General features: G+C 41.2%; 1 protein-coding gene across 11 annotated transcripts in view; it reads left to right on the top strand.

The window, feature by feature from the left end:
* The window catches only part of Mitf (melanocyte inducing transcription factor), a 207,691-nt gene extending 197,151 nt beyond the window's left edge, over positions 1-10,540 (top strand). For 6 of the 11 annotated variants that reach the window (XM_021164526.3, XM_021164525.3, XM_029478308.2 and 3 more), the window contains 3 exons: positions 460-535; positions 3,728-3,875; positions 7,907-10,538. In XM_021164526.3, coding sequence (XP_021020185.1) covers positions 460-535; positions 3,728-3,875; positions 7,907-8,308 — 626 coding nt within the window. In that variant the 3' untranslated portion in view covers positions 8,309-10,538. Of the gene's footprint in view, positions 1-459; positions 536-3,727; positions 3,876-7,906 lie in introns of all 11 variants that reach the window. The other 5 variants (XM_085840227.1, XM_085840226.1, XM_085840228.1 and 2 more) reach the window with 2 other exon arrangements.
* The last annotated feature ends 4,900 nt before the right edge of the window (positions 10,541-15,440 follow it).

Below are 15,440 nucleotides of genomic sequence, written 5' to 3'. Positions count from 1 at the left end.
TCTAATTTCAGCATCCAAAGTAAGTCTGCTGCTGTGCATGAGCAGGTGTGTGCTGCCCAAGTTATGCTAAATTGTTGTTGCTATGTTTTTTAATTGTGTCATTACAGACACATTTTATGAGTGCAAATTTGTTTTCTCTTTAGTTAAACAAGTACAATACAGATGTGCCCAATTTTGATGTGCAACTGAGCACCCTGCCCTGGTTTCAGTGCCATTGTAGAATGAAGTGGGAAATTGCCTGCCTCAGAGTTTCATAAATGAGGGGACTCCAAAGGCAGCTCATCTCTTCTTAAAAGTTCATTCCCTCCAGTAGCAAAAGGAAGACATGCTCAGGGTGAAGTGGGCTCAGGTTTCCATTGTCCTGGCTGGTGACGTCAGTATGCACATGCCTTTAATGAGATATGCTGAACGGGTGTGCCTCGGTCGCTAATGGCCCTTTCCCATGCTCTTTTCTTGAAGTTGAACGAAGAAGAAGATTTAACATAAACGACCGCATTAAGGAGCTAGGTACTTTGATCCCCAAGTCAAATGATCCGTGAGTACAATCGCATGTTCATCTGCATCATCTACTTCCGCACCTTTCCATTTTCTCATATGAGAAATTAAAGGACTCTCTCTCTCCCCTCACCCCCTGCTTCCTTTTCTCAGCATTTCCTCTGCTTAATTTCATGAAACTAAAATTTCAAGAGAAATGTACTGAATTGTACGAGCTGAGATAGTTGCTTTGAATGTGAGCAGTAGAGTTTATGGGCATCTGAGAACTCAGCAGAAAATTTTGAGCTTGGGGCTTGAGGCAGGCTTTCATGGTCACACATACTTGACCCCAATAGTTGTTAAGGCAAGATGGGTGGCATGTAGGAACCCCAACTACATAGCATCTCTAAATGGGCATTGATGAGCAGACACTGAAAACATCAAGTTCAATGATACTGGGAAGGCAGAAGGTCAGTAGTTTTTATGAAAACTTGCATAGTCTTTGTATGTTTTACCAATCTAGGGGGAGAGAAAGCAATGGTTAATCCCCTTACAAACTACAAGTCAGCTGATCTCTGTTTCAGTTTTTGGTCCTCTCTGCCTCCTCTCTTAGAGAGATAACAGATAATTTTCAAGTCTTTCCTACCACGTTATCTGCCATGTCAGCAAACTGGTCAACAAACATACAATTTTTATCCATTAGAAACTGGCCCATTTGAGATGAAGAGCTGGGGGGATGTATATATTTTAATGGCCCCCACAGGCATTCTATGAAATTAGCCTTTGAATATGACCTTTTAGCTATCTAATAAAAAGTAAAGATGCAATCAGGCATTATTCATTCAAGGCTTATTAAATTCACGACTCACATTATTGTCGGGGAATTTGTAGCAAAATAAAATAAAACCATTACCTATCGTGAGGTGGTTTTGATAAATGTGCAGCCGTTTCTGTCTTCTAACACTTTGGCTTCCCAGGCTTCAAGGAGAGGCGTTTTCAAGCTGGAGACATGCAACGTCTCCATTGTGCTGCACAAATTCACCCTCCTAAAGGCTGTGACCTTCATTTCCTACAGTCAGTCTTGCATGATAGCTGAAATTGAATTCCCAATCCCTCTTCTTTATCAGTGTTCCCCCCCCCTTTTTTAGCATATTCTTTTAAAACTGTAGTGTGTAAATCTCTTCAGTAACAGATTATGAAATTAAGGCGCGCTCTAGTGTAAGCTTGGATTTACATGTCTCCTCCATTGTAATGGAAGGCTTACGTGTTTACAGAGGGGGCTGGTAGGGAGATCGCTTGGCAGACATTGTCTTAAGATAAAAACTGCACTGTGGGTTTTCCAAACCGGGTATTTGGAATGTGCCTTGGAACTGAAATAGAGACACACTTTACCTGATTAGTGTCCCAGCTCCTTCCCCAGAACGAGTGTACTTTAACATATACTTACTTGCCCATGAAGAAAGATTCCTCTAAATTACCCAAAACACAACATTTGAATCTAATTTAGCCAAGAAACATAATTAATTGAGTCTCAAGTAGACATATCCCCAGATGCCTGAGAGAAGTATGTCTTGAGAACTGAGTGGCCAACAGCTCCGCTTGAGAAGCCTGGCTCTGGCTTCTCCCTTTGGTAGCCTGTACGAGGCATGGTCCCTTACAGTGGTGTTTCTGGCTGGCTGCTACAGCTTTTGTTGCTTTCAATTTTTAGTCTTGAGAATTGGTCCCAGTGCTCACTCTGAGTATCTTGGGACACCTCCCTGGGCTGCCATTTTTGGTGCTCAGATACGGGGGATCCAACTCAGGGTCTTCTCTGGGGAGACTGTAGCTATTCTTTTCCTTGGAGAATTCCTGTTTTGTTCCTCAGCCAGCCCATATGAGGATCAGTGACCAGGTGGCTCATTTAAATGGCCTGGCCCTCACCTATTCCATATGACACTTCTGATCAGCTCTTAGTCGCTGTAGGTGATGGGGTTGACGGCTCTATTTACCTCAGAGAGATTTTTATTTTATCACTATAGTCATTATCACTACAAATTGTCTACTAAAGGGACTGGACAGATTACTTCCACAAATGTAGTTCACTTTCCATTGTTTGTTCTGGGCTACTCAAAGATTTTTTACTGTAACTTTGTCCTTGTTTGCTTTCCACTGCTGTGATAAAAATATTGACCAAAAAGCATCTTGGGAAAGAGGGGTTGTACTTGGCTTTTGGGTTCCAATCATACTCCATCACTGAAGGAACTCAAGGCAGGGACCTGGAAGCAGGAACTGAAGCAGAGGAGTACAGAAACGCTGACTTGCTCTACAAAGCTTGTTCAGCTTCCTAATATTTCCAGGACCATCTTCCCAGAGATGTCATAGCCCAGATGGTCTGGGCCAACCTACCACCATCATTAATTAAGAAAACGTTCCCACAGATGTGTCTACAGGCCGATCTGAGGGAGGCATTTTTCTGAACTGCTGTATCCTCTTCCCAGATGACCCTGGCTTATGTTAGATAGGCTTTTGTCCACAGTTAGCACACTGGTGCCACAATGAAGAAGCTGAAAGTCACACTGTTGGCAGCCATTGAGATTGGGAATCCAGGGCAGTATCTGGCCGGGTTTCTAACCATGGTAGTTGCCGTGATTGTGTTAAACACTTAAACACAGTACTTGCTCCAGTATTGAATGATATTCTCAAGTTCATATAAAGCATCTTTGATTTAATTACTCATTTACAAAGCTGCCCAAAAGCACATAGTAACATCATTTCACAGATGAGAAAATGGATACAGAGTGAGGTTAGATAATGCCCATAATAATTCATGATGAAAATTGAAGAGGGTGTTTTCACACCTTAGACAAGTGGTGGGTTCCCACAGGCCTTTGGTTCTTCTTATCCTATCCCAGTGACTAAGTCTTTATAGTTCCAGGTATCTACAACTGTTTAAGACAGTTTATACATAAGGTATGATAATCCACACACATAAATTAAATAATTGATTTCACCTAGTGAGAGGTCTGTAATCTAGATGGAATTGTACTGTACTGGTTTCAACATCTGCACAATGTCTCTACCTTATGTAAGGTATTTATCGGGAGAAAGTGAAATGTTATATACCAAATAAGGGACCAGTGGCCAGTGTGGGGTGAGCACTAATTGGGATCTAGCCATCACTTATTTGTAATTGCCCTTCCAACTATACATCAAATACTGAATGTCCTTTGAACTCCTAATTCCTGAAAGGGTCCATTGTCTTGTCTTATCACAGAGACATGCGGTGGAACAAGGGAACCATTCTCAAGGCCTCTGTGGACTACATCCGGAAGTTGCAACGGGAACAGCAACGAGCTAAGGACCTTGAAAACCGGCAGAAGAAGCTGGAGCATGCGAACCGGCACCTGCTGCTCAGAGTACAGGTATCCACCCTCTGCCATGTGAACTGATTTCAGGACAATAGGAAGGATGATGCAGTGAGCCCTGAGGGAGCTGGAAGTAGTCTTAATATAGGTAGTCCTTCCTGTTTGTTGGTCCCATAATTGTGAGTTTGCCATTATTGGTGATTCCAGACTATCAATGGCACGTTTGCAACCACTCTTGGACGACTGCGCCGGTTGGTAAATCTGAGTTGCTTGCAGCTCTTTGCTCAGAGGCTGAGCCCAGGTCAAGGGCTTTTTGTGGCACCCCTCTGAATTATAGTCTGTTAAATGACTTGTTCCCTTACAGTGTTGTCACTTTCATTGGGGACTTCTCATCTTACCCTGACCCCCAAGCATCATACGAGGCATGTAGATACTTCTTACAGCCAGGAAGGTCACAACGTGCTGACTGGGTCTGGGTATCAGAGAAGCCTCACCCAGGCAGAAGTTAGTACTCCTGGTTGGGTGTTCAGTGTGAATGAATCTACAGTGCACTCTGCTTGAGGGTGTATATCACGGTCATCGAACACCCATCTTCCCGGGGTTCCTGAACACTTCACATTCCCCACAAGTTAACAACACATTGGCTGTGGCTGCACTGATCCTTAGCCATGGGGCCAGGAGGCAGAAAGTGGTCCTCCTCTAGGCCTGGGCTTTAGAATCCAGGAGGTTAAACAGGGGCTAGATGTAAATTAAGCATCTTTCTTCCCCCCCCCCCCCCCACATACCTCCTTCTCCTCCTTTAATCTGTTATTTGTCTTATGTTACATCTCTTCTATAAAATGGCCTTAGGTATCTGGTACTTAGTGTATCCATTTGTAAGGTAGCTTATGTTATTTCCTTATTAAATTATTTAAATATAGCCAGTTTTTCTAAGGAGAACCCAAGTTGTGTCTTATGTTGAGGTTCCCAACTCACATATTCATTTTAAATATGAATGGTATGGAATTTGGGCCTTGGGAATTCCATGGCAGTGCCCTCTTGGCTTTCTTCTGTTGACTGCAAGGCTGGCTCTACCACTTTTGTATGTTATAGGGGAAAAAAATCACTAATTAGGCAGGCTCTACAGTGCCATAAGGTCTCAGAGCTCTCTACGAGATTTAACAGCTCATTTAGAAACTGAAGGAACTATTTTAATTTGTTGATAAACACTTCTAGTTAGACAACAAAGGGGTACAGTAAGATGTTTGTGTCTCCCCTAGTTAATTTATTTTCTTACTTCTTTTGAAAAGACAAACTACACTGCTACTCTTCATGTTGGTGTGGAGTTACCAGAACCCGTGTTTTTCAGCCAAGGCCTGGGGCCTTTCCTTCATTTCAGTCTCAGTGGTGCATGCAGAAATCTTCATGGAAGAAAGAACAGGAGGCCTTATTATCAGGGGGATGGTTTTATTAAATGGCCCAGGGCTTCAGCGTGATGCCTGGGGAGGCTTGTTTCTGGAGCTGGTCTGAAGGAGCAGGCATACATCTGGCATCGCACGCTCTGGGTTTCTGACTCATACTGCTTCCAAAATAAGGGCTCACAGATCCAGCCATTGGAGCACAGACCAGCTATGGTTTTCCTCACACTTGCCAGCCAGGTTGAGAGGCTAGGCCATGTGCAAAGTGCTTTTTACATCCAAAGGATATACTTCCTGTCTGTATTTTATTTTAATATGTTGTTTTATCACAAACATTGGCAGGCATTAACATACAGAAGGAGGACTGGGGTATCCATAGGGAATCCCTGATGTCCACTTTAGGAATACGGGGGTTCATCAGAAGTCGGGGTTGGGGGAGGGGATGACATGGTTCTAAGGCACCTTGAAATGAGGAGGAGATTTGAGAAGTCACAGACTTACAGGGTATGTCAGTCAGCTAATACCACTGTGACAGAGGCCACTGAGCGGCCGAGATTAGATAGCAGAGATTAGCTTTCTCACTGGCTTGGTGGCTTTCAGTCTAAGATCAGCCCTGTCATCAGGATTGGCTTCTTCTTAACCCTCATCCTGTCTTCAAAGACTCTGTATGCCGTTCTACTCCCAGCTGAGGTCCTGGAGCTAGGACTGCAGTCCATGGACTTGGGAGCACAGTTCAGCCAGTAGTGAGAAAGCGCACATGCTAAGCAAGTATTCATGTTATAGATGAGAACTTCCTTGCGGAATTAAAAGATAATAATCTCCCTTTGCCAGGGAGAGGTGAGTCACATTTCCTGAAAATGGAGAACGTTTGCTTCCACCCCCTAAACTTCCTGTCACCATTGATGTCTTAGCAACTTCTTCATCCCATCCAGAACCCAGAGGAAATGCCTACTGTTTTGGTCACACCCAAACAGAATATTGAGTATTTATGCCTTAACAGCTTACTAATGGATGTTCGACTTTTAGGACTCCAGCCCTTACTAAAGTTAGTTACTAGTGGACAGTGCTACTAGATACTGCATGGTTTATAGAAACCTTGGCATTAGATTAGATAAGCCGCCCTTACCTCCCATTCCATGCCAATGCTCATGAGGCCCTTGTCACTACAGTCCCTCCAGAAACCCATTTTACAGTATTATGAGGCAACTAAAAAGTATGCATTGTACAAAGTCACTGTGAAAGTGGAGACTGAAAAGTGTGTAGCACACACTCATGTGGAAACTGGGGTCTGAAATGTGTGTAACACACTTGCCCTGAAACGGAGGACTGAAAACTGTATAGCACAGTCTCACTGAAAATGGGGATCGAAATGTGTGTAGTGCACTCATTCTAAATCAGGGGACTGTCTGGCACTTGGTAGCTGTTGAGGAACCATCACCATTTCCCTTGAAATCTTAAAATATCTCCCAAGCATATTACACATTGCTCAGCATTATATTTCTGTTAGCTCCCATGTTGTATTTTTTATTAGCATACATGCCTTGTACAAAAAGATGGGCTTCCCCGTGACATTTTCATGCTCACGTATCTACCATCCCCCGCTACTGTCTTGTCCCACCCAGTTTCCTTCCGTTGGTCCCTCTTTATCCTTCCCTATAGAGTCCCCCTCTACTGTCATGTCTTACACATACATACAAGCTTTAAAGAGTCCACATATGAGAGAGAACAGTATTTGCCATGGTCGGGCTTATTTTATTTCACTCAGTGACCTCCACTTGCATTTATTTCCCTGCAAACAATGTCAGGGTTTCTTTGGCACTCAATACAGCTCTTTTGTGTAGGCTATCATGGTCCCCTATCAGCTCATCTGTTGATAGGGAACATCTAGGTTGACTGCACCCTGGCCATTGTGATCAGCGCAGCCACACAGAGACATGGACGTGCAAGCATCTCTATACTTGCTGAAATAGAGCCCTTCAAGAAAGTACCCAGGGGTAGAATGGGGAGAGCCATGGGGTAATTTTGTTTCTAGTCTTTTGAAGAAGCCCCACACTGGCTTTCAGTGGTATCTGTACTGGTTCACATTTCCCCACCAGTGTGGTGAGGATCCCTGTCTCCTCACAGCAAGCACCTTTGCCAGCATTTGCTGTAGGTGGTTTTTGTTTTGTTTTGTTTTTTGATGTTGGCCAGTCTGACTTGAGTGCTTATCCTTGTCTTAATCCTTAATATCTGTAAGACTGTTTCTATTTGTAATTCATAATAAAATATATACCATCTAGAAGGATATTTCCTATACTCCTAATACCACCTGTCTTTTATTTTTTGAAAAGTAGCAAGCTTTGCTTTGACAGTTTATCGTTGTCCTCCAGGTCTGATGTCTTAAAAATAGAAAATAGACTTCAGTCATTAAAAGCAGTCTCAGGTTCACAGTACAGTAGAATATAAGCACTAGAGAGCTCCACATGTCACTACATGTCATCCAACATGCAGTCCCCCTGATCATCAAAATGGACACCTCAGTGGCCCCTTTGTTAGAACTGGTTTCTCCTTATCCTCCAAAACCTTAGGTAGAGATGCTAATGGGGATATATATTGCCATGGATTTGGGTAACCGCACCTAACACTGCCTGCCCAGTTTCAATGTTGCTGGCACACAGCTTCCTTAACTGTCTGACTCTGACTTTATCATAGGAGCTGGAGATGCAGGCTAGAGCACACGGACTTTCCCTTATCCCATCCACCGGTCTCTGCTCGCCTGATCTGGTGAATCGGATCATCAAGCAAGAACCAGTTCTTGAGAACTGCAGCCAGGAACTTGTACAGCACCAGGCAGACCTGACGTGTACGACAACTCTGGATCTCACGGACGGTACCATCACCTTTACCAACAACCTCGGCACCATGCCAGAGAGCAGCCCGGCCTACAGCATCCCCAGGAAGATGGGCTCCAACTTGGAAGACATCCTGATGGACGATGCCCTCTCACCAGTTGGTGTCACCGACCCACTGCTGTCATCAGTGTCTCCAGGAGCTTCAAAAACAAGCAGCCGGAGGAGCAGTATGAGCGCAGAAGAAACGGAGCATGCGTGTTAGCGAGCCTGCCTTGATCTGCCTCTGCACGGACTGCTCCCTCTCTTCTTCAGTAGACTTTATAATTTAGCTGAAGAGGTTTTCTTGATAATTTTCCTTTAATATGAATTTTTCGTGCTTTATCAGTAGCCCAGGATATATTTTATTTTTAGAATTTTGTGAGCCAGACTTGTATATTCTATTTTACAACTACAAAGGCCTCCTAAGTATTGTACCTTCAGCGTGCAGTATCTGTGAACTGATTTCTCGAAGTATGAGCTTTCTGAGCAAGGGGATTTTTTTTTTTTTTTTTGCTTCAGAGAAGTAAGTGTCCATTTTCATTCAGGGGAAAACTTGGTGTGAGCTTTGTCTGTGACCTCCTTTGAAATTAACATGTAAAGTTTAATTACACGAATGTAAAGCAACCAAAAGAAGAAAACAAAGAAGATGATGATTATGATAGAAGAAGGAGAAGAGGAAGAGGAAGAGGAGGAGGAAGAGGAGGAAGAAAGATGGTGGGGAAGACATCCAAGACTTTCTCACTTTCTAAATGCGGCAATTCCCTGGTTCTGCCTTAAAGACACAGTGCCCTCCCTTCCTCCCAGCGTTACTATGGCTTTGTACTGAAAACTGCGTAAAGAAGAATATATTACATACAGACGAATCTAGCAGTCATTTTCATGAGGATTGTCTGGCTAGGAAATGTAACTTATGCTAACCCAAACTGAAAGAAGTTATTAGACCAAGGCATGAAACATAGGATCTCACCTGCTGGCTTTTATTGGGCACAGTTATAGTTTTCCTCATAAGTGTGATTAATTTTTTCATAAGATTTTTTGAGATGGAAATGAATGTCCTCTCTGAGTAAAACATTGAGGAACACCGGATGTTTGTTTCACTTTTTTTTTTCTTTTTCTTTTCTTTTTTCCATTTTTGCTTTTGATAAAGACAACTGAACTGGGCACATTTCTAATTGGCTTTACTATTTTTATTTTTAAATTATGTTTTAGCCATTTTAATTGTATAGATTCTTTATTATCATCATTTTTTTCAGTGTTTGTATTAATTTGTAAGAATATGCATCTTAAAACGGTGAGTTTTCAATATTTTTACAACTCATTGGTGTTCTCTGCCTTCTTTGTAACCCAAGAAAGACTACTTTGATGCAAGGTCTTGTGTTCAAAGAGAGCTTTGCAAATATTTTGTATATTCCACTATCACTTGAAACTGTTTTTCAACACATTTAAGGTGTAGTATTAATAGGTTAACAACCAGGCTTTCTAGAAAAAAAATACTTACATATGCATTTCTAGGGTATTAAAATAACTATATTCTTGAAGATTGATAGCCATAGCATTTACCATGCCCATGATGGTCAATTCAATTAGGATTTATTTCAACACACCGGCTAGATTCTTTTTAAAGAGAGAAACACTGTATTGGCGGATTACTTGATAACAACATTTTGACCAAGTGGCAACATTGTAAAGTTAGTTTCTGTGCATTACCTACTTGCATAACCCTATGCAATATCTGTAGAGTTACATGTATCAAGTCTAGATGTTTTGTGCAGGTGATACATACTGGTACAAGCCAGGCTGCCTAATGGAATTTCTCAGTAGCAGCCTGTGATTGAATCCTGTGTGGCATAAAGCATATCCCTTCAGAATGAAGTGCCTTAAAAATCTCAGCAGTCTCTTTCGGACCAGCACTGACTGAACTGTAAACTAGGAGAAAGTTTCAAGATGGAATCTGGAGTGAAGAAGGAAGACGTAGCATGGTGCCTCTGTAGACATTCTAAGAGCTTCCAATTTCCCTTCAGATATTTTTAATATGAAATATATTTTACTGACAGTGCCAAATTCTTTCATCAGGAAACCTTTTTCAGGAGGGTTTTTTTTTTTTTTTTAAAAAGTGTTTAAATGTCAAATGTGAATTGGTGATGGGTGATGGAGAGATCCAAGAGCAGTGATTGTCAGATGTATGAATGGATGGCCTTGGTGAGATTCGTCAAGTGCGCGGTTCCCATGCATGTTGGGTAATGCAAATCTTTGGAAACACTGATGATGCTATCCAGTCTTGTAGCTTTATTACTTAAGGGGGTAGGGAAAATAAGTTCCCATTCTTTCAACTCCCTTAAGTGTGTGACTCTTTTCCTAGAATAGAAATGCAAATGTGCATGAAAAGATAATTGTACCATAGTGTTCACCGATACAATCATAGCATTGTCTGTTTTTCTCTTCATATTTATGTGGGGCGGGGTGGGGGTGGGGAGGGCTGGATGCAGAAGTTGAAGATTGCAATGCTATGATGCTAGGTTTTCTTAGCTGATTCTGACATTTTCTTTTTTTCCTTTTTTAATAATTGAACAAGGTTTCACAAAGTTGACTATGGCCAAGGCAGAGCAACTTTCTAGGGAGCTTTGTTGAGAGAAAGTATGGCATATTGCACCATTACCTTGGCTTGTAGCCTCTGAGCTTGCCACCATTGGCTTTCCAGGCACCTTCCTCCTAAGACACAGCTGCTGGGAGAGGCAGGCAAGCAATTTAGAGGCGACAACACAGGGAGTGGTTTTATTTATTTCTTTTGTGCCAGCCAGAATGTGGATTCTTTCAGGGACTGGTTAAGCCAAGACGCAGTGTTTTTGCTCACTGTTTTTAAGGAGAGAATGAATTATCCTTGCCTCTCACTCCCCAACCCCTGGGTGCAGAATTGTATCTCAGGGTTGGACCTCCGTTTAGAGTGCTCAAAATACCAAAATTATCCACCTGCCTCTGGGTCAGGTAATGGAAATACCAAACCTTCCGACTTTGCCAAAAACTGTACAAGCAATCTGGTCATACCCAGAGCATGATGCAGTTCAGTTTGGTTGTTTGTAAACAATAAAGCAATAAGAATAAACAAAATGCACAGGACATTAAAAGATATAAACAAAGCACAAAGGAATGTAACTTGTTAATATTTCTGAAAAAAAAATGCACTGGGGAGAAGTTGATGTTGATAATAGTATAAAAATTACCCAACTTCTTGACAAAGACAACAAATGACTGTCTCTTGCAGACACTTGCTACTGTAATGTCAATAACAGCCCCCCGCTGTTGGGTACAGCAATACTTTCTGTATGGTCCGCAGCACTGTATATTATGATTGATATTAATGTATCCAATGAAATAATTGAACTGTTGTTCTTCATAGCCTCATTAAAGCATTTGGTTTTTCACATTGTGTTGACCAGTTGCGTCCAGTTCATGCCTGTTTTCACCAATGTAGACGTTCTCAAAGCGATGACAACATATCCCTTCCTCTCAGCTCATGAATAAGAAATTGCTGGAAAAGTATAATTGCCAACAGCTCTTTGTTTAGCTTAAGTGTCATTCGAAGATGGCACTTTTTTGGTTCGAAACATTTTTGATTACTTTATGACTTACTCTCAAATGAGCTATAATTATGTAGTATTTCCCCTGTTCTGAATTTGGGGAGACTTTGAACTCCCAGACGCCAGGAATCTACTTTAGATATAAGGGGTTTATGTAAAATATTTCAGGGCGAGGCAGCTTTATTAAAAAGGAGAGAAATTGTCAGAGAAACCTTTGCATATTTACTGAAAAGATCCTGGGTTTTTAAAATACAAATTTATAATAATGAATGCTTAATATCCCAGCCCGCCAGCTCCTTTAAAAAAATACAGTACTTATGAATCATTTGATAAATGTTAGATTTGAATTGGGAAGTGTCAGACAGAACAGGTCTTTATTCCCCAGCCAGACCTTAAACTTCTGCCCTTATCCCCCAATCCCCCCCGAAAAAATCTGCTTGAACCTCTGGAGAATGAGAGAAGACATCAGAAACTTGCTGTAATGCTTATGATCCAACTGTCAGCTCTTTCTTAACTTTAATTTTTTTCTCACATTGTAATATACAATAATTGAGGCCTTTCTTCTTCAGAATTATTTGAATTATTTATATTTCCATAGAAATATGACTATATGATATCTAAAAAAATGTATGTGCAAAAATAGGAAGATCCCATCTGATCAAGACAATTTTCTGAGCAAAATGAAAAGCAGGTAAGTTGAAAGTCGGGTCGGGGCTTTTCATCTCTGGAGGGTGACAGCTGTACTCGACCTCAGTTTCTGCCTCTTGCAGGTCTATTGACTGTCACCTTGGGAGCACATGAAGTCTAAGTCTTGAGTTATATACATTCAGATATGTGTGTGTGCGTGCACGCCCACACACACACACACACACACACACACACATGTATTCCAGCACCATTGTCCATTCCTCAGAAATGTACATACTACTTGAATAGCTTTTTTATTGTTTTATTTTATTTTATTTTGTATTTGTTGAGATGGAATTTGATGTCTAGGCTCACACTTGATGTGTTTCCAGGAATGACCTCGAACTTCTGCTCTTCCTGTTCTTTCCTTGTGCTTGCTAAGACTTCAGGTAGACTTCACTGTACTCAGTTAATGTGGCATTGGAGATTGGATCTTGGGCTTTTGGGGAAAAAAAAATTAAGGGTTCTACCAACTGAGCTAAATCCCCAGCCATTGGCTGATTTTATTTTATATCCACAGACATGTCTTTCTTAAACTTTTGCTTGGGCAATTCAGTTAAAAATGATGTCTCTCTGAATACCTTAATACAGGCCTGGCTTCTAGCTATGTAGAAAGCTGAGCCAAGTGGTCTTTCAAGTTCAAAGCCAGCCCATGCATTCTAGATCCACAAAATGACAAAGTGGGGCTTCACACTCAACTTCTTATCCCTGGACTTTTTTTTGTCCCTTTCTAGCTATGTAATTTTGAGCAGGCTATTTATCTTTCCAGTGTCTCCACTGGAAAGATGTCTTCATTGGAGGGAATAAGAGCCAGCATATGGTGGTCTTGGGAAGACCAGTCAAGTATATCTGAACTTTTGCATGACAGCACAAGATACTCAGTAAATAGCAGATGTTTCTATTATCTTAATCACTTTCTTTACCAAGATGGAAAATGTGCCCAGGTTATCTGAAATCACCCTGTGGATAGACAGTGACGGGAGAAACAGTGCACAATAACCTAAGTTTAAGATTTGTGTGAAGCTGAGAATATTGTCACACTTTGCCGACATCGTCAAGTTCAGTCCCTAGTCATAATAAGAATTATATGAATGGACAAGGCAAAAGAAAACAAACACAGGCTGTTCTGAGGGGGGAGACCTTGCTGTCTCAAGAAGGTGGTGTCAGAATATTCTAGAAAATTAATAAGAAACCCAAGACCCTCTGAATCAACATGAGCAAAGCTCATATAAACTCATAGACTGAGGCAGTCAGCACGGGGCCTGCACGGGTTTGTACCAGGTCCTCTGTGTGCACATTCTGGCTTCCAGCTTAATGTTTTTATGGAATTCCTATGTGTATGCGTGAGCGGACCTCTGATTCTTGTGCCTTCTCTTGGACTCATTCCCTTCTGTTGGTTTGTCCTGTCCAACTTCAATATAACAGTTGTAGCTTTATCTGATTATGTTTAGTTTTGTTATATTTTATAACTTTCTCTTGGAAGCCTGTTCTTTTCTAATGAGAGATGAAAGAGACAGAAAGGGGGTTCATCTGGGTGGGAGGGGTGCAACTGGGGAGAGTATAGGGAGGGGAAACCATAATCAGAATGTATTTTTTATGTGAGTAAATTTATTTAATAAAAGAACAGAAAAAAGAAAAAGACTCAACTCACCCCATTTAAAAATATCCTCAATTCCAATAACCTAAATTTGAAATTGCATCAAACCTGTGTATTCTGTAGGTACACCTTTGCCAGGAAAATAATTATATCATTTTTCTGATGCTAAGCCTTGCTTAGAACTGGATTCTCACATTCCTTAGAGAATTAAATGTAGTAATCCCTTGTGATGTGGGCTGATGGTATGTAGCAGAAAGTGGTATCTTGACTACATCCTGTCTGCTCCATTTCCTGTTGCTATTGCAATGGTTTGGGCATAGTTTATTTTTTGATTGTGCTTACATTCAACGACTTCTTTGAACATCAGCTAAGAAGCTAATCTTCATAATCCAGCCAGCAGAGATATACCTCCAAAATTGCCCTGTTTTTATTGTTCTGTGTATGCCAAGATTTAATGCATAGCCAAGTAGCTAAGTAGAAAAGCTGGTTTAAGACAAGTGATGCGAAGTTGGCTTCTATTATGCTTGAAGATCCTCCGCTGCCATATCTCAGGCACAGTCGAAAGGGTTTCATGTCCTCCTGATCATACCAACACAGGTATACAATACACATCTTGTACAGAGGATAAATAAAGATTATAAATGAATCATTATCCCAATTGTTTCAAGAGGTATATGCCCAATTGTTTCAAGAGGTATATGCCAAAATATAGCTAGATAAACACACTGAAGTACGTAGTCATCATATTAAGATTGTCAGGGACCTCTAAGTAGATAAAATGGAAGCATAACTAATCATATTTGTGTTCAATATTTATCAGTCTTTTGATCCCATAACCTATAGCAGATATGGTGGCAAGTGAGAAGATCCTATACAAAATCAAATACATTTCAGCAACATGTCTAAATGGGAAAGACAGTTTGCTTTCTGAACATTTGCATTTTAAACTTCTAATTTTGGAGTCAGTTGAAGATATATTCAAATGGGTGCAATTGTCACTCAAAACTCCTTATATATTATTCAGACAGCAAAATCTGTGGAGATAGAAACCACCAAAGCAGAGTCCCCAAACTTTGCTTTATGGAGCTAGTTCTGCAAGCTGTTCCCAAAGTTGCTTTGAGGAATCGGGGGTCTGGAGGTGGGGTTGTATGGAGGGGTGTGAAACGCTAGAGTTAATCTTGAGAAAGTTAACTTTGGGAAATGCTGGGCTAAGCAAATTTGAGCAGATTATCTCTAACTGCAAGACTTCTCACATTCTAAAATATGTTAGCGTGCCTTGAGATTTTTCAAGACCCAGAATAGTATTTGATGTCTCCCAGTTAGCCAGTGAGCTAGAGAGAGACACAGACAGACAGACAGACAGACAGACAGACAGACAGACAGAAATACCTGCTAATGGCTCCAAAGAGTACTATGATGGGTTGTATAAATTGCATAGAAAATATATGGAGGCAATGAAGATGGTTTCTTCCATTTGCTTAAGAAAAGCGTGCTTG

Source organism: Mus caroli, unplaced genomic scaffold (genome assembly GCF_978045245.1).
Source record: "Mus caroli unplaced genomic scaffold, Mus_caroli_1 scaffold_7, whole genome shotgun sequence".
NCBI lineage: Eukaryota > Metazoa > Chordata > Mammalia > Rodentia > Muridae > Mus > Mus caroli.
The sequence above is the reverse complement of the archived record's forward strand: the minus strand, read 5'-3'. Positions and strand labels throughout refer to the sequence as shown.